The sequence below is a fragment of the Podarcis vaucheri genome (assembly GCF_965113315.1).
Source record: "Podarcis vaucheri genome assembly, chromosome: 16".
Taxonomy (NCBI): domain Eukaryota; kingdom Metazoa; phylum Chordata; class Lepidosauria; order Squamata; family Lacertidae; genus Podarcis; species Podarcis vaucheri.
Window position 1 is genome coordinate 27101516 of NC_138754.1, and position 26605 is coordinate 27128120.

General features: G+C 46.8%; 1 protein-coding gene and 1 long non-coding RNA gene across 8 annotated transcripts in view; both read right to left on the reverse strand.

Annotated features, from left to right (window-relative positions):
• Window positions 1-4323: 4323 nt before the first annotated feature.
• PATZ1 (POZ/BTB and AT hook containing zinc finger 1) overlaps window positions 4324-26605 on the reverse strand; it is a gene marked incomplete at its 5' end in the record, with an annotated part of 32577 nt that continues 10295 nt past the window's right edge. Inside the window, 4 exons of one of the 7 annotated variants that reach the window (XM_082203153.1) lie at window positions 4324-6095; window positions 10407-10544; window positions 16234-16405; window positions 20187-20255. In XM_082203153.1, the coding sequence (XP_082059279.1) occupies window positions 5674-6095; window positions 10407-10544; window positions 16234-16405; window positions 20187-20255 (801 nt within the window). In that variant the 3' untranslated portion in view covers window positions 4324-5673. Of the gene's footprint in view, window positions 6096-10406; window positions 10545-16233; window positions 16406-20186; window positions 20259-26605 lie in introns of all 7 variants that reach the window. The other 6 variants (XM_082203154.1, XM_082203152.1, XM_082203155.1 and 3 more) reach the window with 6 other exon arrangements.
• On the reverse strand, window positions 20265-26605 carry LOC309521193. Its single transcript, XR_014214548.1, has 3 exons — window positions 25414-26605; window positions 21893-25119; window positions 20265-21814 (listed from the first exon to the last, which is right to left on the reverse strand). It is a non-coding gene; the product is annotated as an uncharacterized lncRNA (long non-coding RNA).

Below are 26605 nucleotides of genomic sequence, written 5' to 3' on the forward strand. Positions count from 1 at the left end.
TGCTAGTAGAAAAAAGAATACTTTAAAAGAAAAAAGGGAGGGAAGCCAAAACTAAGAAAGCAACGCTGGCGCCAGCAAGTATGGTACATACACAAGTACGCCCCTCTCATAATTCTCTCATAAATTCTCTCATAAATAAAAATTGCAGTGGGAGACTTAAAAAGCATTAGTTAGCAACCTGGGAGCAGATGTTGTCTGCCAAAGGAAGTTGCTTGTTTGTGTGCAGGTGTCATTCGGAATAAATAACAAGATGAAAAATGAAAAGATATTTTTAAATAATTCCTGTAATTTAGCTTTAGTATGTATAATGGGACATGAATCCAATATCTCCATTCAGACCAGGTCTCTCCATAGTTTTTAGTTTGGTAATGAGTTGTAATTCAGCAACTTCTCTTTCAAGTGTATTTCTAAAATTCTTCTGCAATAAGACAGCTACTTTAAGATTTTGTATAGAATGCAGTTAGAAGCTAATTTTGGTCACCTATCCCCTTAAAGAATCCCTTGCACTTCCCTGTGGAACCAACTGGCCATAACAGTCTTCAACAGTTATAAGGCTGAAGTATCTGGCAAAGTGTGTATTACACACAAAAGCTCATACCTTGAAAACTTATATTGAGTTGATATTTAAGGTGCCACTGGAATTATCAAAAAAGATTTTTTCATCTTGTTATTTATTATGCCTATGACAGATGAAAATGGCCTTCCACCTGAATCTGGTGTCATTCGTAGTTGACCTCTCCCACACACACTGTCATAGGCGACTTATTCCGGTTTTCAACTTCGGCTTTTGATCTCAACACGTTCTGTTTATCACAGCTGATTCCTCTGTTCGTCTTTATTGGAATTGGAGGGACCGGCCTGTGCACCATGCGCCTTGCTCTTCACAACCCTAGATTTAGCGGCCCCAGGCTTCAGCCTACTTAGCCTATACATAAATCTAGCACTGGAAAATTCTGACAGCTGGATTTAAGTCTTAAGGCCATTTAAGTCTACTATGTGACCACCCCCAGCCTGCCGTTCCCCATCCATGCTTACAATGTTAGTTGCCTTGGACACAATATCTTCCGGGGTTCTTTCTGCCAATGACGCAGCTCAGAAGCATCTTTGGCAAATGAGTGAAGTAGGGGAATTTACTCTCCGGAAAGCAACTGGGTGAAGGCTAAGGGCTGAAACACCTGAAAAGCACCAAAGACTGGATATTGACACACTCCACTGCTCACAGAAAAAAATCTATCTGCCTTGCTATCACTGGATCCTGCCTCCATCCATTCTCCTCTGACTGATCATGGACTTAGGGGACTCATAGTTCCTTGGGGAGTTGAGCAGCAAAAAGTCAACCCCCAGTTTCTCTACAATATCTTGTACCTGGTTCTCTTGTTCAAAGAGCTCAAGACACGATCAAATAAAACACTCTGTAGCAGTTCTCAGCTCACTGCACTGAGAGGTTTTTGTCTCAGTTCTCCATCAGATTTGATCACTGTGGAACCCAGCAGTGCTGCCAAACCAAGCCCCACAGTAATAGTCAGCCTCATCTTCAGGCTGCATGTTAGTGATGGTTAAATAGCCACTGTTCCCAGAGACGGAAGCAGTGAAACGATCTGGGATCCCTTCTCCCTGACTGTAGCCATTACGATGCACATAGCGAGGGCCCTGTCCAGGTCTCTGTTGATACCAGACAATATAGCTCAGACTGCTGGTGTGAGTGCAGGAGAGATTTGCCGTTTGTCCAGGAGATGCAGACCGGTGGGGCTCCTGTGCGCAACTTCCAACCACTACCCCCCCAGCCTTCCAGATGTTTTGGACTACCACAAGCCCCAGCTGGTGTGGCACCATGATGCAGAGGTTTATGGCAGCTGTAGCCTACATCTGGAGCGCACCCGGTTGGGAAAAGCTATACTATACTAATATGTGTTGGCATGTTTTCAAAACTGCTGGGTTCGACTGCTGTCTTGGAAGCACCATTTCTGGTTGATAAGGTATCTGACTAGAACTTGGGAGACCTGGAGTTTTATCCTGCATCCCAGCAGATCTGGGCTCGCTGCTAACCCTTTGTGGATTTGTCCAGTAGCACCTTAGAGACCAACAAAGTTTGTTCGTGGTACAGTGGTACCTCGGATTAAGAACTTAATTCGTTCTGGAGGTCCGTTCTTAACCTGAAGCACCACTTTAGCTAATGGGGCCTCCTGCTGCCATGCAATTTCTGTTCTCATCCTGAAGTACTTAACCCGAGGTACTGTTTCTGGGTTAACAGAGTCTGTAACCTGAAGCATATGTAACCTGAAGTGTCTGTAACCCGAGGTAGCACTGTATAAGCTTTCGTGTGCATGCACACTTCTTCAGATACTTTTATTTCTTTTTTATATTTTTCGACTGCGTCAGACCAACATGGCTACCTACCTGAATTTAGAAACTTTGTGGACTTGTTCACACACACACACACAACCTGTGTTAGGCAGTACTGTGGCATTGTACCCACAAGACAGACACATAAACCCCTCTGTTCAAACTAGATGGCTTTAAGAGGATTAGACGTATTTGTGGAAGGGAGGGTTATAAATGGCTCTGGTCTGTCTCCACGGGTTGGAGGAAGAAATGCTTCTGAGTAACAGTTGTGGGAAGGAGGGGAAAGTGCTCTTATGCTTGGGTACTGTACTACATTGGCTCCCAGTATGTTTCCGAGCACAATTCAAAGTGTTGGTGCTGACCTTTAAAGCCCTCAATGGCCTCGGTCCAGTATACCTGAAGAAACATCTCCACCCCCATCCTTCAGCCTGGACACTGAGGTCCAGCTCCAAGGGCCTTCTGGCGGTTCCCTCACTGCGAGAAGTGAGGTTACAGGGAACCAGGCAGAGGGCCTTCTCAGTAGTGGCACCCGCCCTGTGGAATGCCCTCCCACCAGATGTCAAAGAGAACAACTACCAGACTTTTAGAAGACATCTGAAGGCAGCCCTCTTTAGGAAAGCTTTTAATGTTTAAAAGACCACTGTATTTTAATACTTTGTTGGAAGCCGCCCAGAGTGGCTGGGGAAACCTAGCCAGATGGGTGGGGTATAAATAATAAATTCTATTCTATTCTATTCTATTCTATTCTATTCTATTCTATTCTATTCTATTCTAGGCTCCTGCTTGTAGGCTTCCCATTCAGGCATCTGGTTGGCCACTGTGCGACCAGGATGTAAGACTAGATGAACCATTGGTCTGATCCATCAGCCCCCGCTTTTGTTCTTAATGCTGCTGAATACCAGTTGCTGGAAACCGCAGGAGGCAAGAGGGCTCTTGCACTCTGCTTGGGTCCTGGTTGAAGGCTTCCTATTGGGGCATCTATGTAGCCACTGTGAGAAGAGGATAATGGACTAGGCGGGTGTCTGGCATGATCCAGCAAGCTCGTCTTACTTTCCATCACCTGCATGTTTTTACAGAAATGCCTGGCATCTTGCCCTAGCAAGAATCCCCACTTCTGGGGGGGGGGGCACACAATTTTACCAGCAAGTGCTGCAACCTGAATGTGCAGATTCTAACAAAAACGGCAGCTATACGCTCCACCATTTCGGTGACCTTTTATCCGTGCCAAAGCTCTATTACTTGTGAAACAGAGAACACCTTCATATCATCCAGTTAAGAACAACAGCAGCAGCAGAACCTATTATTTGCATTTCAAGGAGACAAGTATATCATTAGGGCTTGGTGGTGGTTGTTTTTTTGCTGTGCTCACCCATTAGGTATACTGTGGTACCTCTGGTTACGTACTTAATTCATTCCGGAGGCCCGTTCTTAACCTGAAGCTGTTCTTAACCTGAAGCACCACTCTAGCTTATAGGGACTCCGGCTGCCGCCAGAGCACAATTTCTGTTCTCATCCTGAAGCAAAGTTCTTAACCAGAGGTACCATTTTTGGGTTAGCGGAGTCTGTAACCTGAAGCGTATGTAACCCAAGGTACCACTGTATTGGGAATGTGATGTAGCAAAACTAGAACAGTTCTATGTCCCCACTGATTTCAGTGGGGAAGTTAAGGCCCTATAAATTACCTAACCGACTGCCCCTTTGACCAGTCAGTTCCCTGGAGATTCGAATTGCTTGACTCAAGCAGGATCATGCACCTCCCCCCCCCCAAAAAAAAATTACATCTGCTCAACCAACTTCTGAACCCAACACCTGATTTGGAAGCAGCTTAAGTGCCTCAGAAAAGCAGTGCTGTTTTCCTTGATGGGAGTGTTTCCTTTCCTCTTGCGAAATTAAGAGCAGGCTCAAAGTGAAAAGTTCCATATGCCTCACCAAAACGTTGCCCACATTAAAATAAAATAAACCAGACAAAAAGAAGGGGCATAAAGTAACCATTCTAACTTCTTTAATGCAGTCCAATCAAATTGTTTTTTCTTTTTTTTTAATCACTCTGAACTCTATAATTCATTTGCACTAAACAGGTTGGTAGTACAGAAAAATTAATCGTTTTTGCCGATCAATTTCATCTTTTGGGGTCTTTATGCATCAGCCAACCGAGTGTGTGGCTCTTGCCTTTACTTTTTTTTTTTAAACCTTCCCCCTCCCCTTTTCTTCCGTTTTGCATAACTATATTATCCCATAGACTTAAAAACAATCAACTAGCCAAGTTTATTATTAATTATGATACATCTAAAAAAAAATTAATACTAACCCTAACATGACAGCTGCTTTAAGAGCTCTCTGTATAATTCCCTTGGAAGGGCTTCTCAGTAGCAAATCACTACAACAGGTCCTAAAATCATAAATGTAATAATCAGAATCATAATAAGAGAAAGAGAGAGAGAGAGAGAGAGAGAGAGAATATCGAGAGCGAGTTAGAAAAAAAAGCAGCATAAAATTGAGTTAAAATTCTGCTGAAGGATCCCCAATGGAATGAGTGGGAGATTTGCTCCTGGGTGGTCTCACCTGCCTGACCTCCCCCACACCCACCCACCACTTTCAGGAGAACTTTGCTGCTTGGTTGCACCCAAGGACTGGTTTGAATCTGGTGGGGCCAGACAGCGGGCAACCTCCCTCAACTCCCTTGCCTCTGGCACAGCATCCTCGACTTCTTCAAAAAAAGAAAATAAAAGCTTTCGTAAGTTGTGTTTTCTGGTGGTTTTTTTTCTTCTTCTTCCTTTCTTCCTAAAGAACAATGGTACCTCTACCTACTAGATACCTCACAGGTATGTGCTTTTATGAGCAGACGACGATGCTAACAATGCGAATCTTAGGAAAGGGTCATGAGGCAGAGAAGGATGAAGGACCAAAATAAAAGGATAGGAGAGACACACATCTAATTCTCTGCCAGATCAACTAGGGTTTCTTAACATTCCCCCAACCAGCCTTTGGGGTGTTTAGTTTTCATCCGCGGGGTTCCAAGCTGGGGTCGCCCACAGGCCTTCTGGGTGCTTGGCGCCGTTTTGCCCTGCCATGGGGTGCAGCCCCCAAAGGCTGCCCCTCCATTCGTTGCCGTGCAGGTGATAACCCTGCAGCCGGTCCCCACCACACGCACACACTCTCTGCCCCCCCGGGAAGATTTCGGGGAGAAGGGAAGGGAGGACCTAAAAGGAATTCAAACAGAAAAATCTCCCCACTACAAAACTGGATTTTTTTGTCAGCTCCCACACATTGCCCACAGCCATCTTAAGACACCCAAAGCAGACAGCCGCTATGTCAAGGTGGGAGCCGGCCTCATTTTCCATCCGGCCCCATTTGCTGTGGGTCAACGTCTGGATCCACCAAGGAGGAGGCAAAGGCGGACTGGACAATCTGAAACCCGAACGATTCCAGGAGAGACATGTTCTGTTGTGGGGAAAAGGGGGAGCCCAGGGCAGGGCCCAAGTCCCCTAAGGGGGCCCCCAGGGAGCGGACATGGACTTTCTGTATGTGTTTGTTAAGATAGGACTTGGATCTGAAAAAGCTGCCACATTCGGGGCAAGGGTACTTCTTATCCCCCTCCGACTCCAATTTATTCTTGGCGACCACCATGTCGCAGGAGGAGAAGGAGCCATTGGCGTTCTGTTTCTCGGGGGTCTTGAGGTCGCTGGTGTCCGAGAGGTCTCCGTAGGAATCCGAGCTCTCAATCTGATCCAAAGGTGAGCATTTCTGGCCTTCTAGGGAGACAGAAAAAAAAAGGCACGTTCTTTAGACCCCTGCGGTGGATTTGCCATGCTAAAGGTCAAGCCACAGCCCCCCTCCCTGTCTATCCCAAAGTATCCAGCTAAACCTCTTTGCAACCTGCCCATTTCCCAGTCCAGCTGTGTGGACATAAACCCACTAAAATACGATTACCAGATTTTTTTCAATGAACCCAGGGACACTTTTCAACTTCCTACTAAATAGATGGATTTTGTCAGGGGACTGATTTGTAAATCTGGGGACTGTCCCCGGGAAACGGGGACGTCTGGTACCTTGCACTAAAATGACTAGTTTAGCCTTCCCCAACCTGGTGCCCTACATTGGACTACAACTCCCAGCCAGTACAGCCGTGTGACTCGGGGGTGAAGTAGTGCAAAATGCTGGGAGGGTTGCCAGGCCGGCAGAGCCCATCAAGGTTCCCTATAGCCTGCTTGTCCTCATGCATTTATGTTAGTCAAAAAGTCAGCTCATGTCTTTCTTTTCCCTTCCCTACAAAGCAGTTTCCAAGGAAAGGGGAACAGGATCTGGCAAGCTTTGGCTGGGATGGGTTTGGGGTGCTGGGCCAGGTAGGCTCACCTCTTTGAGCCTTACGCAATGGTGAAGTTCCAACCTGGCCTCATTGCAGGGGAATGGACTAGATTACTCTTTGGGTCCCTTCCAACGCAATGGGTCTAGGACTTCATGAGACTACAAAGCTACTTGGCGAACCGACATGAGGTTTCGCGCCTGCCATCATCCTGCCTCAATATCTGGGTTGGGGGTGAGTCAAGTCCAGAAAGACTCTCCCTAATATCAAGCAACATTGCCTGACCTTAAATGAAGGGTCACGGCAGGTGGAGGGATCCAACCAAATTTCAGTCCTCCTGGCTCCACTCAGTCCAGCAAGACACATCCCAGCCTTTCCTCGTAGTTGTTAGGAATCATGATCCTCTGGATATAGAATGAGCCTGATCCTGTTCCCCACCTAACGCAAAAGCAGTCTTCGCCAGTCTGGTGCCCCCTCCAGCTGTTTTGGAATACAATTCCCATCAGCCCAGCAGCCGATGGAAGCTGAAGTCCAAAACAGCTGGACAGCACTAGGCTAGCGAAGGCTGAGCGAAATCACTTTTGGGAAGCCACATCTCAGGATCTCTCAAGAAACCCAAGAGCCACGCAGAGCCTTGCAAGCATCTTCCACTGGGGTGTCTCGGAAAGTGCAACGAAGGCATTGTTTCGCTGCTCTCTCCAACGCAAAACCAAAACCAGACTGCTGCCATCAGCACAAGAGAGATGAAAGTGGCTAAAAGCTTCTTAGGAAGGAGAATCCCTGACTCGCTTAAGGGCTGTCCCTGTCTGCCTTGCAAGCAGAAGGTATCATGTTCAAGCCCCCAGGGAGGGTTGGGAGAGACTTCCTGCCTGAAATCCCACACAGCTGCTGCCAGTCAGTGTAGACAATACTGAGCTAGATGGACCAATTGTTTGACTTGGTATATGGCAGCTTCCTGTGTTGTCCCAGCAACCCCTGCCTAAAGACGCTTCCTTAAGCTCTTGGCTGTTTCCTGGGACAGTATACATGAAAGCCCAACTTCCACCCACAAACCAAGATGCAACTTGTGCGCTATCCCTTATATTAAAAAATACTAATTGAGCCCTTAACTTTTAGCTAAACCAGAACAGATTCTTTATGGGGGGAGGAGGCAAAGCTGTCGAGAGGCATTCTGGTTCCTTCAGTGGAAAATCCCCCCAAAATATCGTCATGCACTGACCCACATGGCATCACAATCTGCAGGGATGTTATTCTGGGAAAGGCCCATTAAAACAAGAGGGGGATTTGTTCCGCTGGAGCACATCCGGGGAAGGTTCAGGTGGACTGTGGTCCCCCTCCAGGTCAGATCTATCCAGCTACCCCTACACTACTCTTTGTGACATGCAGAAGCTGCCACATACGTAGACCACCCTAACTGGACCTCCTAGCCAGGCCCCCTTTGTATATGTGTGAGAGGGGCCAAATTCACACCAGACATTTTCAGCACTATGAAAACACTTAAACAGGCATGACTTCCCCCAAAGAATCCTGGGGAGTGTAGTTTGTTCAAGGCGCTGAGAGTTGTGAGGAGAATCCCCAGGGCCGCAATTCCAAAAGTGGTTTAACAACCAATCCCCTCTTCTCAGGGAACACTGGGAATTGTAGCTCTGTGAGGGGGAAGAGTGAGTCTCCTCAGAGCCCTCAGCACCTTTAAAAAACTACAATTCTCAGGCTTCTTTGGGGAAAACCAAGACTGTTTAAAGTGGTAGCATAATGCTTTAAATGTACAGTGCAAATGTGACCAGAGAGAGAGGGGGGGATGGGGGAACGAGTGAGTCGAAGTCAATGCCACGCTACAGCCTCTTCAGCATCTTCCTAAGCCAGAGGAGTCTAAATGACGGCCCATTGGGTTTAAGTTTCTGGGCAGTCATTCCATCCACCAATCTTATCTTCTCCATCTTCCCTGATTCAAGCCAAAAACTGGTGCTTGGCTCTCTAGAGAACTTCAGACTGCTGACCAGGACACATGCAGATGAGCACCTGTCCACACAGAGCCGTCCACACCTGCCTGCACACAGAAACTAGCTCCTCAGTGGTAAGAAGCAGTCATGAGTTCCAGTTTAACCACCTCCCTGACGTGCCAGTATTCTTGCACAGGGATGATGCTTACTATGCAGAGATGGCTCCCATCTTGCTTAGCCACATGTTGGCCATGTTTGTGAGAAACAGGACTGAGGCTTTCACTGGAGGTTTTAAGCAGAGGTTGGGTGGCCACCTGTCAGGGATTCTTAAACCGTGATTCCTGCATTGCAGACGGCTGGACTAGAGGACCCTGCCAACCCTACAATTCTATGATTCTCAGAGGGAAACCATCTTAAGCAGGGAGGGAACGAGGCTACGTGACCATTGCACTTCCTGAACACAAAGGTCCCTGCCTAAGCCTCAAAGGGATGGAGATATATAAAGGGGCAAGCGGAGAATGTATCCAAAAACTATGTAATTTTTAAGCCTTGAGTGAAAGAGGAGGGGGGACGTTAAATTCCTCCCACCATCTAAGGGGCCTTTCTCCCAGTTATCAAAACAGAACTCTTTCTCAGTAACTCCAGAAATTTCTCCTAGGGTCGCCAGATCCAGCAAACCCAAGCTGTAACTTTTTCCTAAACTGTCCTACTTCAGGCAGATGGAGGTTTCTAACTCTGGACTTCAGAGCCTTGCTGCATGGGTGGGGTGGAGAAGGGAACAGTTGGACAGGGGAAGCAGTCGAAGTTAGGGCAACTCCTCTTGACAAAGCTCCCTGCACCATCACGCTATGCAGCCTTTCCTCATTTGCTCTCCAAATATTCTGGATTACAGTTTCCAGAAAACTCAGCTCAGCTGGTTCAGGCTGATGGGAGTTTTAGTCCTAAAAAGTCTGGAGGCCACCAGGATGGCGGATGATCTTATGGAACTCACCGCCATGGGATCATATAGGGATGCCCAGAGGTTTAGATGGCTTCTAAAGGGGATTAGTCGGGCATGGAGGAAGAGAAAGCTATCAATGGTTACTAGGCCTCAGAACCTCCAAGTTCGGAGGCAGGGTAATCCCGCCTGCTGAGAACAACTCTTGGCATCTTGCTCCATCTTGTTTAACAGGTGTGTGACGGCATAAGGAGTTATAATAATAATAATAATTTATTATTTATACCCCGCCCATCTGGCTGTGTTTCCCCAGCCACTCTGGGCGGCTTCCAAAAGAATATTAAAATACTGTGATACATCAAACATTAAAAGCTTCCCTAAACAGGGCTGCCTTCAGATGTCTTCTAAAAGTCTGGTAGTTGTTGTTCTCTTTGACATCTGGTGGGAGGGCGTTCCACAGGGAGGGCGCCACTACCGAGAAGGCCCTCTGCCTAGTTCCCTGTAACTTGGCTTCTCGCAGTGAGGGAACCGCCAGAAGGCCCTCGGATTTAAGTGATTGCTCTGCTAGCGGGTGTCCAAGACCACTTCGCTGTTTGCTGCTGGTGGGAGAGCCTGCTTATGTGCTTAGCTTTCTCCATGCAGTGATGGGCGAGTTACTGCTGTTGATCTTGGAAGAGTGTTCAGACATGCAAGACTCCGCCTGCAGCCTGAAGTGGAGCAGCCGAGAGAAAACTCAGCTGTGCCCTTCTCCCAAACAGAACACGGCGGATCTCCTGACCGGCACCTTGCCCCCCCCCCCAGCACTCCCTTATCCGCCCGTTCCCCAGCACCCAACAAGGTCCTACGTCAAGAGACGGAAAGTGTAGAGCAGGGAGTCGCTTGCCTTTGATGCCATAGGTCCTGACGCTGTGGAACGCTGCTCCCCCATTCGGGATGGGCTCCGGGTGTCTGGAGACCTGGGGAAGGGGAACACCGTGGTGGGTTTTAACATGGACCTTTAAGTAGGAGGCAGAGGAGAAACCTAAACAAGATAAAAGGAGATGAGATCCTGCCGCCAGGACAGACACAGATGCCTCTCTGCCTTTCCCCCTTGCTCCGCTTAGCCGCTGCCAGATTCTCCTCCTCCTCCTCCACCTCTCGGCTCCTCTGCGAGAGAACGGGCGCCCGAAGAACCAAGATCAAAGCCAGCCACCGCCGTGCGACAGGAGGAGGCCTCAACATGGCAGGCAGCGGGCCTCTGGAGCTCTCGCAAATGAAGACCCAGAAATTACCAGGGTGGGGAGAGAAGGCTATTATTATTATTATTATCACCATACTCCATTTCTTTGTCATTCCATACGAAAAGATTCCTCAAAGTGACTTAAAAAGAGAAGCAACTCGGAGACTCTATGCACAGAATAGGTGATGTCATAGAGAAGGAGGCTGCATACACAACACACAGTTAAAGGCACATGGGTCATCCGCCCCACCAAGAATCCTGGGAACTGTAGTTTAAGGGTCTTGAGAATTGTATCTCTATGCAGGGCAAACTATAGTTCCCAGGATTCTTGGGAGGAAAGCCGTGTGCTTTAAGTAGGTGGTGCATACACAGCAAGAACGAAGAAGCCTCCAGGATCCATGTCAAGACCCAGCCATCATGGCAGCCTGATGCTCTCCAGAATCATAGAATTATAGAGTTGGAAGGGGCCACGAGGGTCATCTAGTCCAACCCCCTGCAACGCAGGGATCTTTTGCTCAAACCCATGAACCTGAGAGCAAAAGTTGCATGCTCTACTGACGTGAGTTATCCCAGGTGTCAAGCTATAACACCTGTCGGTTCCTGCATCACTGCAATGTATTTCAGTGTTGCTTTATGAAGGCATCTTTAGTTTATTGCTGATCTTACACCTACATTATGTTTTGCTTCTTCTTCCTAATGCAGGCAGTATGGATTTTTTTGCGAATGGATAAAAATTGAATATGGCCATGCTGGCTGGGTGCTGAAGGGAGCTGTAGTTTATAAACATCTGGAGGGCACCAGGTTGGCCGGGACACAGGCTTGAATATTTTTCTCTCCTGCAGCAAATCACATGCTAAGTGAGCTCCCTGTAGGATTCAGCTGGCCTAGTTCCTAAAGCAAATCCGCAATCTACCAAATATGGCTTGCAGAAGAGGGCAGGGCAAAAGGAGGCTAGGAGATCTTAAATAAATGTATGAAGGCCACTTTGACAGCCTGGATGCTTATTTCTCACTTCACCTGGGCTGAGAGCAGGCTGCCTATTCTGGTGGATTTGGACAGGGTGGAAGGAAACAGGGAGGAGGAATGAAATCTCCTTGCCCAGGAGAGAGAGAGAGGGGCTTGGACAGCGGTTCCTCAACTTGCTGCGGATGAGAATGCACGGCTGCACTGGGGAGGGGACTGGGGGGGGGGTTGTAGTCTAAAACATTGGGATGGTACCAGGTTGGGGACTGGCTGCCCTGAGGAGTAGCAAGCAAGCAAGCCCAGCTTTCTAGAGGAGCACACCCAACCAAGACAAAAAGGAGTCACCAGGCTTCTGGTGATGCTTCTGAGAGAACTGGGCTATTCCTCTTTACCTCCCAGGCCACAACATGATGACAATACTGAATGATTACAACTTTATACAGTGGTGCCTCGCAAGACGAAAAGAATCCGTTCTGTGATTCTCTTCGTCTAGCGGTTTTTTCGTCTTGCGAAGCAAGCCCATTGGCGGATTAGAGGATTAGCGCTATTAGCGGCTTATCTGCTGATCGGATCAGCTGATAAGCGGCTTAGAAAAAGGGGGGGAAAGGAGAAAAAACCAGCAGGAACTCGCAGGACATTGTCGTCTTGCGAAGCAAGCCCATAGGAGATTCGTTTTGCGAAGCACCTCCAAAACGGAAAACTCTTTCGTCTAGCGAGTTTTCCGTCTTGCGAGTTTTCCGTCTTGCGGGGCACCACTGTACGATCATGTGAAGCGACAAGCTGATCTGCTGCAGATGTCGGGGACTTTCCCGAGCCCAAGGGTCATATTCCCTTTGGGGGGAACCATGTCAGTGGTGGGCAGGGAGGAGCAACAAATTTAAGTGCTACCTTTGTGCAGTATTATTTATTTGTTACACTTACACCCCTCCCCAAAGAGCTCAAGGTGGCATAAAATGGTTCCCCCCCCCCTTACAACAATCCTGTGAGGTAGGCGAGACTGAGACTGGCCCAATGTCACATGGAGTGAGCATCATGGCCAAGTGTGGGTTTGAACCCTGGTCTCACAGGTCCTAGCCTGACACTTTAACCACTGCGCTACGCTGCCTCAACCCGGGTAGCTGGTCTCTACATGCACTTGGCACACGCATACCCCACTCCACCCTCCATCCAGACAAGCAAAGAACTATGACTGCAGTTCAAGCAGTTCATCCCAGCAAGGCAAAAACCACCTGAAGAGGGTGCGCGGCAAGGTCAGCGAGGGTTATGGCCTGGGGAAAGTCCCAAGGGCCAGATGGAGAGGCCTGGAGGGCCACATATGCCCCCCCTCCCAGGTCTGAGGTTTCCCCTACCCCTGGACTAGCCTGGCAGAATCTGGCTGCTGCTTCTGAAAAAAACATAAAACCCCAATGTATTATTCATTCCTTTATAGCCAGAGTACTAGCAAAGGAGCACCTCCATTTTTCTAGAGAGAATTAGCAAGATGTGATTCCCCCAACATCTAAAAAAAAATGGAGCCGTAATCCATTTATCTTTGTTTCTGCAGCCAAGGCAGCAACAATCACCTGGCTCTGCAGTTGCCATAATTGCAATGGTCTGTTGCTCTGACGGGTTTATGTTGCGTTGGCCAGCCTCCCAAAATCTGTAACCGATGGGGCTACACAATCTAATTCTGGCTCCTGGGGCGTTATTCTGCTATTCTGCACTTTTTTAAGGGTCTTTATTTGCTTCTTTTACTTACTCACTTGTCAAAAAAATATTTAGGCCTTACCTTCCCCATTAACCTCCCAAAACCACAAGTATCCAAACTAGCTTACAAACGTATTTAAGACAGTGTGAGCCACCCCATACACTACAGGCTGAACACCTCTCCCCAAATCAGGGGTGTCAACAGCAGACTTGGGGGGAGGTGGTACTCTGCACATTCCTGGACAACCTCTCAAGAAGTTTCATGGACTGGAGCCATAAGGCTGGATTGCTATAATGTGCTCTATGTGGGGCTGTCCTTGGGCCTGGTTCTCAAGATCCAGCTGGTGAAGAATGGGGTGGTCAGAATGCTGTCAGCAGCTTCTGGTCGAGAACACATGACACCACTTTTTAAACAGTAGCACTGGCTGCCCATCTTCTACTGAGCCAGGTTTAAGGTCCTGGTATATTAATTTACAAAGCCCTGAACTACTTGGGGATTGCCTGAGTACTTGAATCCCAGCTCAGCCTCTGAGATCACCTGCAGGAACCTCATTGGTTGTTCCCCGAGTTGAGGCTCATTTGACAACAGCATCATCGTTGCCAACAGTCCTAGTCCTGTGGAACGCCCTGCCACTAGAGATTCAGCAGGCGCCTTCTGTGCCTACTTGCCGAGAACATTTCTATTCTGCCAGGCCTATGCAGACCATTAAGAATACACCCTTCCACAATCATTAATTTATGTATGTTTTAAACTTTTTTAAAATATGGTTTTACTGTATGGTTTTGGGACATAGGTGGCGCTGTGGGTTAAACCACAGAGCCTAGGACTTGCCGATCAGAAGGTCGGTGGTTTGAATCCCCGCGACGGGGTGAGCTCCTGTTGCTCAGTCCCTGCTCCTGCCAACCTAGCAGTTCGAAAGCACGTCAAAGTGCAAGTAGATAAATAGGTACCGCTCTGGCGGGAAGGTAACCGGCGTTTCCGTGCGCTGCTGTGGTTTGCCAGAAGCGGCTTAGTCATGCTGGCCACATGACCCGGAAGCTGTACGCCAGCTGCCTCGGCCAATAAAGCGAGATGAGTGCCGCAACCCCAGAGTCGTCCACAACTGGACCTAATGGTCAGGGGTCCCTTTACCTTTACTGTACGGTTTTATGTGTTTATCTGTGGAGACGCACTTCCATTTTTATGTGATGGCTACAGATGTGATTCGAAATATGTGGAAAAAAAGGCTATCAACGGCGACTTGTAAAAACGGCTACCAGTAATTGGTAGCATTTTAAAATCAAGATGGCGGACTGAGTCTTTAAAAACTCAACTGATTTTAACCAACTACAAGAATTTTAACTAAATTTGGCATAATGGCTCCTTAGATGAAGCAGCTGGATTCTGTCTGTTCAGATACTATTCCACTATTCCAAATCCAGATAGCGGAGTGAACCTTTCAAAACTGCATTTTTTATTTTATTTTAATTTTTTGTTTCTTATAGACTTCCAGAGCAGCCCTGGGTATGAGGCTGCTCATATCTGATGGGAACAAGCCACCCACAATCAAGGCAGGAGGTTGGACAAGATGACCCTTGGGAGGTTGCTTCCAACTCTACAATTCTATGATCCTAAGGCCATGTAGAGAGGCTGCAGGGACAGTCCCACACCTGAGAAAACAGGTGGTGCCTTTGAAAATGAACACCTGTCGACTCTGTCTCACGAGCAGCTGAACCCAAATACAGGCTATCTGTACCCAGGTACAGAATAATGTGCGAACAACCCTTACAAAGCACACACACTAACAAGTGTGACGGTGTGAAGGATCAGGCACCTACCCGTTTTAAAATGCTAATAAATGGGACCTGAGAAGTTCTGATGAGAACCCGCTGGTTTGCTTTTGGGGTCTTGTGGGTATTTAGCACTGGGCGGGAATTCACCCCATCTCGCCTCCCTATCCCAAGAGACTTCATTCACTTTTCGGACCCCACATTTCTGATAACCTGGACCATCCTGCTCTCTGTCTGGAAATCTCCTAATCTGAAGATGGAAAAACACCATTCAACTACGGAGGTGAATTGGCTCTGACTTCCACAGATACTTCCAAGTGTTGTTTTTACTCGGTGAAAGGAATCAGGGGTGTGGGAGACTAGTTGATAGACTGGGCTGCTCCAAGAAATTTCTACGCCCCTCACGATTTGATCCCTCAGAATTTGATGGTTGGCAGAGACGTGTTATTCATTTACTGCTTTGACATCCCACCTTTTTACTCCAAGGCGCTAAAAGATGGTGTACATGGCTCTCCCTTTCCTCATTTAATCCCCACAACAGCCCTGTGAGGTCCGTTAGGCTGAGAGGCAGTGACTGGCCCCCAAGTGATCATCACATGGATAAGGGGGGATGTGAACCCTAGTCTCCCAGGCCCTACTCCAACCATTACACCACCTGGCCCCTCCAGGCTAGCCAAGGGGATGTGGCTGAGTGGGTGTGAGAGTTGAGGCAAGAGACCTGTGATGGTCCCACTTGTGCTCATGTGGCCAGCCAGCTATGGATGTGTTAGTCACGCAGTGGTTCTCAACCTGTGGGTCCCCAGATGTTGTTGGACTACAACTCCCATCATCCCTGACCACTGGCCATGCTGGCTAGGAATGATGGGAGTTGTAGTCCAACAACATCTGGAGACCCACAGGTTGAGAACCACTGTTTTTGGGACTCAAGAGCCAAGCGGTTCACCCTTTGCTAATGCCAGCTGCAAAAAACCTGCCGTTCCTTCTCTTCTTGGAGAACCTTTTGCCCGAGTTCCCCTCCTCTCGCCCTGTGGGTTCTCGTTTTGCCCGCTTTGCAAGAAGTTGCGCTCATTACCTCTGTTGCAGATGGTACAGAAGTTGCTTGGTCCTTCGCTGTGTTTCTTCAGGTGGTCGGCCATGTACGCCGCCCGCAGGTACTTCCCGCAGACCTGGCACGGGACTTTGTCTTCGTGGCACGCCAGGTGCGAGCGCAGCCGGTCCCGGGTGGCAAAAGAGGCGTTGCAGGTCTGTGGAGAGCAGCAAAACCCACATTAAACACACAAACACATGCATAGGCAGGCAGACACACACCGCTACTAAGGTTAACACTACGGTGACGTGAGGCTATTGATTTCAAGAGGGGCACCGAAATCAACAAGCAGGCTTCCAGCACCTTCATTTACGATGGCAGAAACGTTTGAGGAGTAAAGCCCTGCTTTGCCAAGTGCACCCCAGCTCAAGATGCAAGCAAGCAGATGCTGTTTTAGGGCACACCCCCAGCTTGGTGGGGAGTTGTTTTGGACTAGAAGTCCAATCAGCCTCAGCTGGAGCTGATGGGTGTTGTAGTCTAAAACTTCTGGAGGGCCCAGGCTTGGCCGAGGCTGCTCTAACCCATCAGCTCCTTGCAAACACAGGACTTCAGGTCAACACAGAGTGCTGTGGTATCTGGAAGGGCTTTTCCACATCCTACTGAGGGCTCCCCTCTACAGAATGAAGAGAGAAGCAGAATCGGGCAGATGAGCTCCATGGATGGGCTGGAGCAACTCCAGAGCTCCTGACCGGAGGGGTGACAGCCCAGAGTGCTTAAATTTAATTTAAGTTAGTTTTATTGATCTCCCCTGCCATTAGGATTTCTTTAGATATCTTAATTATTCATGGCCTTCCGTGCTGCTCGCTGTGCTTTTTAATCTTCTGTAAGCCACTTGGAACATTTAAAATAGAAAATTGGCCTGTAAATAAGCGTCCAATAACTAAATTTTAAACTCAGTGCCCATGATTAGAATGGGCGTCTGAGCACATCCATTATTCAGAAGGAGCAGTTTAAATCACCAATGCTACAAAGACACAGCATCCAAAGTTGCCCTGGGGACTCCATTAGATTGCAGCACTTTGAAGAGAATAAATGCAATGCATTGCTTATGACTTTCTAAGACTGCCTTCTCAAGATGCTTTGGACTACAACTCCCATCAGCTGTGGCATCATACAAGGATGTTGGCTGGGGGCTGATGGGAGTTGTAGTCTAAATCATTTGGAGGGCACCGCATTGGCAAAGGCTGTTCTACGAAGCCAGGGCTCATTTTGGTCTCCCCAAGTTAGCACTCTTTCACTAACTCTTCCCAAACACTATATGCTCCCCACAATGAAGTGCTAGATCAGTGTTTCCCAACCTTGGGCCTCCAGCTGTTTTTGAACTACAATTCCCATCATCCTTGACCACTGGTCTTGCTAGCTAGGGATGATGGGAGTTGTAGTCCAAAAACAGCTGGAGGCCCAAGGTTGGGAAACACTGTGCTAGATGGTTCTACCAGGACGATCATGATCTAAGTAAGAGGGAGAAGATGGGAAGGACAGGAGGAGAGGTCCTCAAACATCAGTAATGAGGCTGTGGTAAGGAAAGACGAATGAAAATGGGAGCAGGCAGGGAAGGGAAGGTGGTGGAGGAGAGAGAGGCCAAGCAGAAAGCGCCCCTGGGCCAGATGGAGAAAGGCAAAACTCCTGCGCATAGGGGAAATCACACACAAGGCAAGGTAGGGGTGGGAAGGCAGAAGGAATAAAGAGGGAATATGACAGCCACAAGTAGCGGAGAAAACTAAGAGCAGGGGAGGCGAGAGGTCGTTCTAGAGAAGCCACCAGGGCCACGATTCAGAGGGAGTGCAGGAAAGCCACCGCAGGAGAGGCCCTTGTGTGCGCAGAGTTAAGCTTCCTGCTAATCTCACTTTCCACAAAAATAAATAAAGGAGCCATGTTACTAGCCCTCATGGCTCTCAGGCAAGTGTATGTGCAGGGTGGAGGGAAGGCCTCCAGTGTTTCCCTATAGTATAAGCGGCAGCAGAATAAAAAAAGGGGGAAATTCGCTAAAATGATAGACCAGACTATGCAATATCAATCGGAAATGGCTTCATTTGTGTAATTTAGGCAAGCTTCAGAATTCTTCTGTATATATATATTTAACGTATCAGTTCTGAACACATGCAAGCCTGACTCTCACCGGAGTTTTAGAAGCAGAAAAGGTTATGGGGCACAATTTGAATCCTTACAAGTGAAAATCCCTGCTCAGCATGGAGGTCAACCCCTCCCTAATAAACATCCTGCTCTCTCCAGTGCCCGTGTGATGGCACCCAACACCCATGTTGGATCCTGGACTAGGGCTGCCTTTGTAATGCCCAAAACACGTCTATTCTGGGCAGAGGGAGAAAAGGCTAAGAATCTGCCAGGGATTCCCTGTTCTCCTTAGAATTCTAGAGTTCTGAAGATGATCAGGAGTGTTAAGTTGCTGCCGCATATGGAGTCAGACTCTATTGGTCCACCCAGCTTGGTATTGTTCATGCTGATTGGTACCAGCTCACCATGGATTCAGAACATTTCCAGCCCTATGTAGAGATGCCACTGGGGAACTGAAGCTGGGACCTTCTGCTTGCAAGGTGAAAACTTTACCACTGAGCTACGGCCCTTCCCTATCAGTGTTACACAGTTACTGAAGCTGGCCCTTAAATGATGCAGAATGGCGTTAACGGAGAGACGTCATTGCATAAATAGCCTGAAACAAGTTCTGTTTTTTTTAAAAAAAGGAAAGAAATGAATATAGATCACTGTTTTCTCTTAGTTTGAAGAGACTTTAGGTCAGGTCCCTTGGTGAATAGGCAAAGCACTAAGAGGAAATTTCTGCCTCCTCTTGCAGGATCCAGACCAGAGCACCGCAATAAAAAACACAAAATTATTTGTGGTTTGTCCCATGAATAGATTCCACTAAGAAATGACTCTGACATTACAAAAAGCTGTTAAGTCAGAAACAGATATATAAAATTCAAAATATAACCACTTGGACATTGCGCTGAGCAAAACAGGGGCAGCTTTCATATAGCAAAAAATAAACTGGGCACAGAGACTTTAGAAAGGGGTCCGACACAAGCGATACCCACTGTGGTTTTAAAAGTGCATTTTGCATAACCAATGGACGAGAGGAAAGTTGTAGTTCCCCAACACAACCAGTGAAGTGATTACCTGTGGGAAACCGATAGCAGTTCCTATGATGCAGATTAAAATATATAAATCTTTGGGCTGTTAGGAGAAGTGTTCAGGTTTAATTTCAAAATGACTAAGTAACAGGCACATTCAGAGCTGTAAAGAGGAAAACAAAGAAACACAGCAAGCCGTACTCATGGAAAGGACGCCAAAGGAGTGAACTTCAGAACAACCTGCTGGGAAGTTCTCCTGCATAAGCTCCATAGCTGTCAATGTTTTCCTTTTTTAAGGGAAATTCCCTTATTCCGAATAGGATTTCTCGCAAGAAAAGGGAAAAGTTGACAGCTATGATAAGCTCCACGGTAGAGCTTGTGCAGAACAAAGTCCCAAGAGGCCGAATCTACTTTGTCACCAGGATGCCACGCAGCTCACTGGAAACAAAAACAGGTATCAAGTGATTTGTTGCTGCATTTAATTTGCTTATTTCTTTTCAAGCCAGGCATTATGATTCTCGATCACAGTTAGTTATTGAGCAGACTGGCAAAAATAATTCTTTCAAAGAGAACGAGAGAAATACAGAAAGAGTCCAGAAAGCCTAAAATCAGAACTAAAAAGAAAAAGAAAACAAGAGACAATACAATCAGCTTTGAAGGAAACTAAACATTTCAAATTTTAAGAGGTTAATGTCTTTAAATATACAATTTAAGATTATCAGAGAGCGCTGTTAATAATAATAATAATAATAAAGGAAAACTCCAGTGCTTTCCTGTCAAGCATTGCAAAGGCAGATAAATATACTAAAAATAGAGAAGTTTTTAAAAAAATAAACAGTGTTTAAGAAATACCTCTTGAAGTTTCAACTGCTCTAGGGATGTAGATGTCTCTGAGCTTATTCCATGGAGGCTGGCAATTTCCTGCTAATAGGCAGGAAGTAAGAGAGATTAGATAAGGAAGAAACTCATTCTGCAATGAAATCATTTGGGAAAAGCACGAGTTTTCTGAATGCTTATTTTTAACTTTTTGTTTTTCAGGGAATACAAGTCTAGCTCGCTTGAGAATCAGGTTTTGTCACCTAATGCTGAAGATGGCCAGATACTAACTTAAATGTGGCAGGTAAAAAGGGAATTACCCCAGGAGATGGCCCCACAATTAAAAATGAAAGCAAATTCATTTCTTCTTCCATGCTCAAATCAATACTGCAAACTTCTATACCTGCGTTTGACGACCTTCTAGAAGTTCTGGATTACCAGTTCCATCAGCTCCAGCCCAACACGGACATTTTGGGCTACAACTCCCAACCGCCCCTGCCATGCTGGAACAGTCAATATGGCCGTGCTGGTTGGGAACGATGGGAGTCATAGACCAAAACATCCAGAAGGCACCAGTATGGACTGCACAAATTGTGGAGAGCGCCCACATGGAAGAGCCAGTTCATGCAAATCACACTTCTGCATGAGCCGACTCTGGCCACAAGGCTGAATCCTGCCAAGAACAGTTGCATTGGGGGGCGGCCACAGCGTGCATGGGAGAGCCCCCCACCCATGTTACACCCAATTGATCTTCATTATCTTGGTCGGTCTTGGGTCGCACACATGGCGGTGAAGGCAGAGCGACTGCAATTCTGGCTGCAGCAGAATCAGTAGCATTCCAGGTTTTCCTTCTGCGGCTGAGTTTTAAAAGATCAAGGAACTGATGGGGATGGAGTGGAAGATGACACCCAGTAACCCCTTGGATTTCCCCCTCCCCTCCTCCCATGAAAAAACTTATCTGATGCACTTTTCCTTTCTGCCCATCCTCGCTCTTAAGGTGACCAGGTGAACTGGTCTGCTGAGCCCCACCTGGTGTCAACACGAGATCAAGTTCCTGGAGGGTGTTCCCTGTGCAAAGACTGCCCTTCCAGACCCTGAATCAGCTCCAAGTTAAAATTAGATAAGGAAAATATATTTTGACCTTGCTGCTGGAAATGGATGGTGGACTGTAGAGCCAGTGTTGACGAGAAACTAACTGGGCTCCAAGGCGATGATCGTTAAATGATGACTCACTTAACAAACCTTTCTATGGCAGCCTTCCCAAACATGGCACCCCGTCCTGGGGTCGGGAAACTCCAGCCTGTGGCTTGGCTCTGGCCTACCAGGCCTCTCCATTGGGCTCAAAAGGCTGTTTCTCCAAAACCACACCCAATTATCATATATGATGTGAGCTGCGGAGTAAATCCTGGCGTGGCTACAAAGGAAGAATTGGGAGCTTAAAGTAAGCTCATGGTTGTACCTTTGCTGGCGGAAGCCACATTGATTCAAGAGATTCTACTGAAACCACGGCTAAACTGGTGGTGGTGGGGACATCATTTTATATAGTAGTTTCACTGCAAACTGAATAGTAGTTTCATTGTGTTACTGAAGTAGCAAAGCACTCTGCGCCAAGGGCTTGGGACCCTCTGCGCAACCGAATTTGAGAGGTGGGCAGGACAACCCACCTGTCAATCATCTGGCGTATTATAATGTCAGGTGACTTGACTGTTTGGTTGTCTTGCAGCAGTGGGGCGAGATATGACTCTTGCCCTGGGTGATGGCTGCTTGTACAACAAGTGACACTAATTCCATTAAGCACTTTCCCCTTAAAAAGGCAGGCACAATTGTAGAGAAAGTTGTCTTTGCCATAGTTACATTTCTCCGTAATTATAACTGTTGGGGATTTATATAATTGCACAAAAGGGACGTGCACTGCCTTGAGCGCTAAACCCAGCTGTCTGTACTTTTGTTTTTTCAAGACACCTATGCAAAAGACAGCATGCATTTAATAAAGCTCTATCTGGGTAGCCAAATACAGTGAAAATATTTTTTTAAAAAATAAATCCATGTGAAATAAATTTATCTCAGACCAAAACTTGAATGCAGAAAAATAAAGGTGTAGGGTAGGAAAAGCCAACAGCCACATGGATTCTTTTGCATTGAGATACTTAACTCCTAGTTAGGAGATGGGAAAATATAAATATATAAAATATAACTTTTTTTAAAAAAAAAAACACTAAAAAATATGGTCAGAAGATAATAATTTCTGTTTTGCAATCGCACTGGTAGAATTGTATGCTTTTGAGAAATCCGATGGGTCCAGTTCAGAAATGGAAGGGAATCTTAAAAGAGAATAAGGGCTCTGCCAGTTAAGGTCAGTTGGCACCCAAATAGTTGCCAACTGACCAGAAAAACACCCACCCACTGCAGAGTTCTTCTGCCTTTAACAGCTAGCAGCTTCATCTGAAGAAATCAGCAGGGCAAGGTTTTCACAGCATGGAGATGAACACAGCCACTTTATAATGTCTGCATGTTAAACCCCTGTTAAAAGGCACAGCAGCAGAGGCTGGTTAAATAAGTTGTCAACCTTTAGTTTGCAAACTTTAATTTACTGGCCATTTGCGACACACCTTAATAATTCATCTGCTCTTGAGCAGCTTCAGGACTGAAGCCTAAGGAGAACCACTAATTATGATATTGAAATTTGCAGGTCATATAAATACAAACTGATGCACCCAAATATTAAAAAATGTATTTAAAAAAAATAATTCCCATAAACACCCTTAATGGGATCTTCAGGATGCCTTGCTAAGTATCATTTATTCCCAGCTGAACTGAAAAAAGTTATATTTTTCTCATGCCAACCAACACATGGCTATAGGTCGTCTTCCCAAACTGGATGCTCTCCAAATGTTTTGGGCTCCAAAACATCTGGAAGATGCCAGGTTGGGTGGTGGTGGGTGCCACAGTTTATTTTAAACCCCTTAATCTAATTGGGGTTAAATTGCTCAATTGTCTTCAAGATCTTACGTGTTTGAGGTGCTAAGATCTTCACAACTTCTGCAGGGTTTTTGGGGGAGGGGGTGTTGTGCAACATATATTTAAGATTACAAAGACCTTTGGGGGGGGTGACTTTAATAAAAACAGTGGAGGGAAAGGGATTACAAAGCCAACCCAGTTTATCCCCCATACTGTAGGGTGCAAATTGTAGAGCTAGCCAGTGGATAGGGGTGAGGGAGGAGCCAGGTGAAATCAGGTGTCTTTGCCCAGACTTTGGATACATATGCTATAATGTTATTGCTTTAGCTAAATAAATTGTTTAAACTGTTATTAAGGAAATGATTCCCCCCCCCCCAATAAAGTACAGCAGAAAAGTTGTCCAAATATAAACAGTTAACTTATTAAACCTCACAATAATTTAATAATTATCTTTCTATGTATTTCTACCAGTATAACCAAATGAGTCATTTTTGATATAACTAAATTTTTATTCCAAAAATGAAACCTTCCTCTGGTTGTAAATATTAAGATTATACCAGCAAGAATGAGTCTTTCTGTAGGAATAAAAAAAGAGAGAGATTTAAATCAAGTCTTACTGGCTAGTGATTTAGATCAAGTTTACCGACTAGTGATTTAAATCAATTTGATTTAAATCAAATCCACCCTGGGTAGGAGAGCTGGGCAGGGGGGAATCACATCTGGCAACCAATGAACCCCTTTGGTTTCAGATAGTACATGGGTAGACGAGTCTAAAAAGCCTGTGGCATGTTTTGCTGTGAGTTCCTTATAAATTTATATAGAGTTAACACTAAATAAATTACTTCCAGTAAATGAGTCACCATAGCCACTAGAGGGCCGTGAAAATTTGTGCCCCAGGCTTTTTAGACTTGTCTACCCATGTACCAAGGGACGCGGGTGGCACTGTGGGTTAAACCACAGAGCCTAGGACTTGCTGATCAGAAGGTCGGCGGTTCGAATCCCCGCAACGGGGTGAGCTCCCATTGCTGTGTCCCTGCTCCTGCCAACCTAGCAGTTTGAAAGCACGTCAAAGTGCAAGTAAATAGGTACTGCTACGGCGGGAAGGTAAACGGCGTTTCTGTGCGCTGCTGTGGTTCGCCAGAAGCGGCGTAGTCATGCTGGCCACATGACCCGGAATCTGTACGCTGGCTCCCTCGGCCAATAAAGCGAGATGAGCGCCGCAATCCCAGAGTCGGCCACGACTGGACCTAATGGTCAGGGGTCCCTTTACCTTTACCCATGTACCATCTGAAACCAAAGGGGGGCAAGAGTTGCCAGATGTGAAATATATTGGCATTATTTTTGGCTCCCCTGCCCCACTTATTCTGCAGGAACCCATAATCTTTCTTCACCTTACTACTGACTGTCCTGGGCCACACTACAGAACCCTCTGTAAGGAGCTCTGGGTGCCTTCTCTCTCCCCCTCTCTTTCCCAAAGTTTGCATTGTAGCTGCTGCTACTGATTTTTTAAAAAAAATAAGCCCCAGCTTTACAAAGAAGATCATACTCTATGACAAAATGGCTGGGCTCAACCCTCGCATCTGCACCCCCCCCCCGGTAACATCTGCTTCAGCAGAATCCTCACAGATGGTGATTTAAAATATATTAAGTTTATATGAGGAACTCACAGCAAAACATGCCACAGCATTAAAGATCACATCCCACGCCCCCAAGAGAAGAGTAAAAGCAGTGATATCAATATTTTGCCACAGTAGTTCATGCGTTGACTACTTCAACACTGGATTACTGAGATGCGTTCGATCAGGAAGCTGCAGTTAGTGCCGAATGCTGCAGCGCAATTGTTGACAGGAGTGAGGCCATGTCAGCATACAGCACCTGGGCTCAGAGATCTGCACCTGCTGTACAATTTGCTACCGGGCCAAGTTCAAGGCATTACTGTTAGTATTTAAAGTCCTCAACAACTTGGGACAGGTTTACCTATAAGATTGGCTTATCTAATATACAGTGGTGCCTCGCAAGACGAAAAGAATCCGTTCTGTGATTCTCTTCGTCTAGCGGTTTTTTCGTCTTGCGAAGCAAGACCATTGACGGATTAGCTCTATTAGCGGCTTTTAGCGGCTTATCGGATCAGCTGATAAGCGGCTTAGCGGCTTAGAAAAGGGGGGGGGGACCCGCAGGAACTCGCAAGACATTTCCGTCTTGCGAAGCAAGCCCATAGGAGATTCGTTTTGCGAAGCACCTCCAAAACGGAAAACTCTTTCGTCTAGCGAGTTTTCCATCTTGCGAGGCACCACTGTACATCCACTTGACTGTTTCTATCAGTGAAACTGGCACCATTATAGGTGCCACATAAGACACATTCTGCACCTGTGAGAAATCATTTTTTGTGCGCTTACACTTTGGAACTCCTTGCCTATTGACAGCAGGCAGGTGCCTTTGCTGTGCTCTTTCCTGAGCCTGCTAAAAACATTTTTGTTCAGGCAAGGGCCATCCAGAAACCGAACCTTGATGTATGTTTTAATCTGTTTTGAGCTTAATTGCTGATTTTAGCTTTTGGATGTTCTAAAGAGTTCTTTTAACTGATAGTTTTATTGTTTCGTAAACTGCTTTGAGGTTGGCTTTTCTCTTTTGACGTTCAAGCAGTGTATACATTTCACGAAACAAGCAAGCAAGCCAATATGCCTGTCTCGTATGTGATCATCTTTTTACCACTCAGAAAGGAGAAGCGTGGCAGAGGCCATTGGAGCGGTCCAAGCTCAATCAGGTCACAGGTAGAGCAGCTAGCAGAAACGATAACCAGCTTGAACGCCCATCGTGTCTTAAGCCTTAGCTGGGCTTTGGAGTCGCCCCCTCCCCGCAAGGAGCTTGCTTCCTCCCTGCGGCAAGTCCAGGGGTGTTTATTGTTCTTCAAATCCAAACAGAAACAGTTACGTTAACTGGGAAAGGAAGGAAGAAAAAACAGCCCCACCACACCTTCCCCAAAGCCGTGTCACTGTTGAATTGGAGCAATGCTCTGTGTGTCCCCTTGCTAGGAAAAAAAAAAAAAGAAAAGGGTGGGGGGAGCTTCCAATTTTGCTCAGTGCGATGTTCAAAGGTGGGGGGGAGGAACCCACAAAAAATGCGTTCAGCAGCTAACTGGAATTTCCCTAAAATCAAGGAGGGACCTTGAGAGCCCACCTGTTGACAGGCAGGCTGGACGAAGAGAGAAAAGGCTGATTGCAGAGAGAAAAGGTTGATCGCCTAGGGCGAGCAGAGCAGAGACAAACGCTACAAAGGTAGGGATGAGATGGAGGGGCAGGGAGAGGAGAGACCATACGAGGAAGGGGAGGAGAAGCAGATGACATTGGGAAGAGGGTGGGGGGAAGGAGCAGAGTGTCTCTAGAACAAGTTTACAAGGAGCACGGTAAATTCCAGGTGTACAGAAGAAAGCTTGCATCTCCACCACCTTCTTCAGAGGCTTCCTCCCCATCATCACAGACCCTCCTCCATCCAGTAGT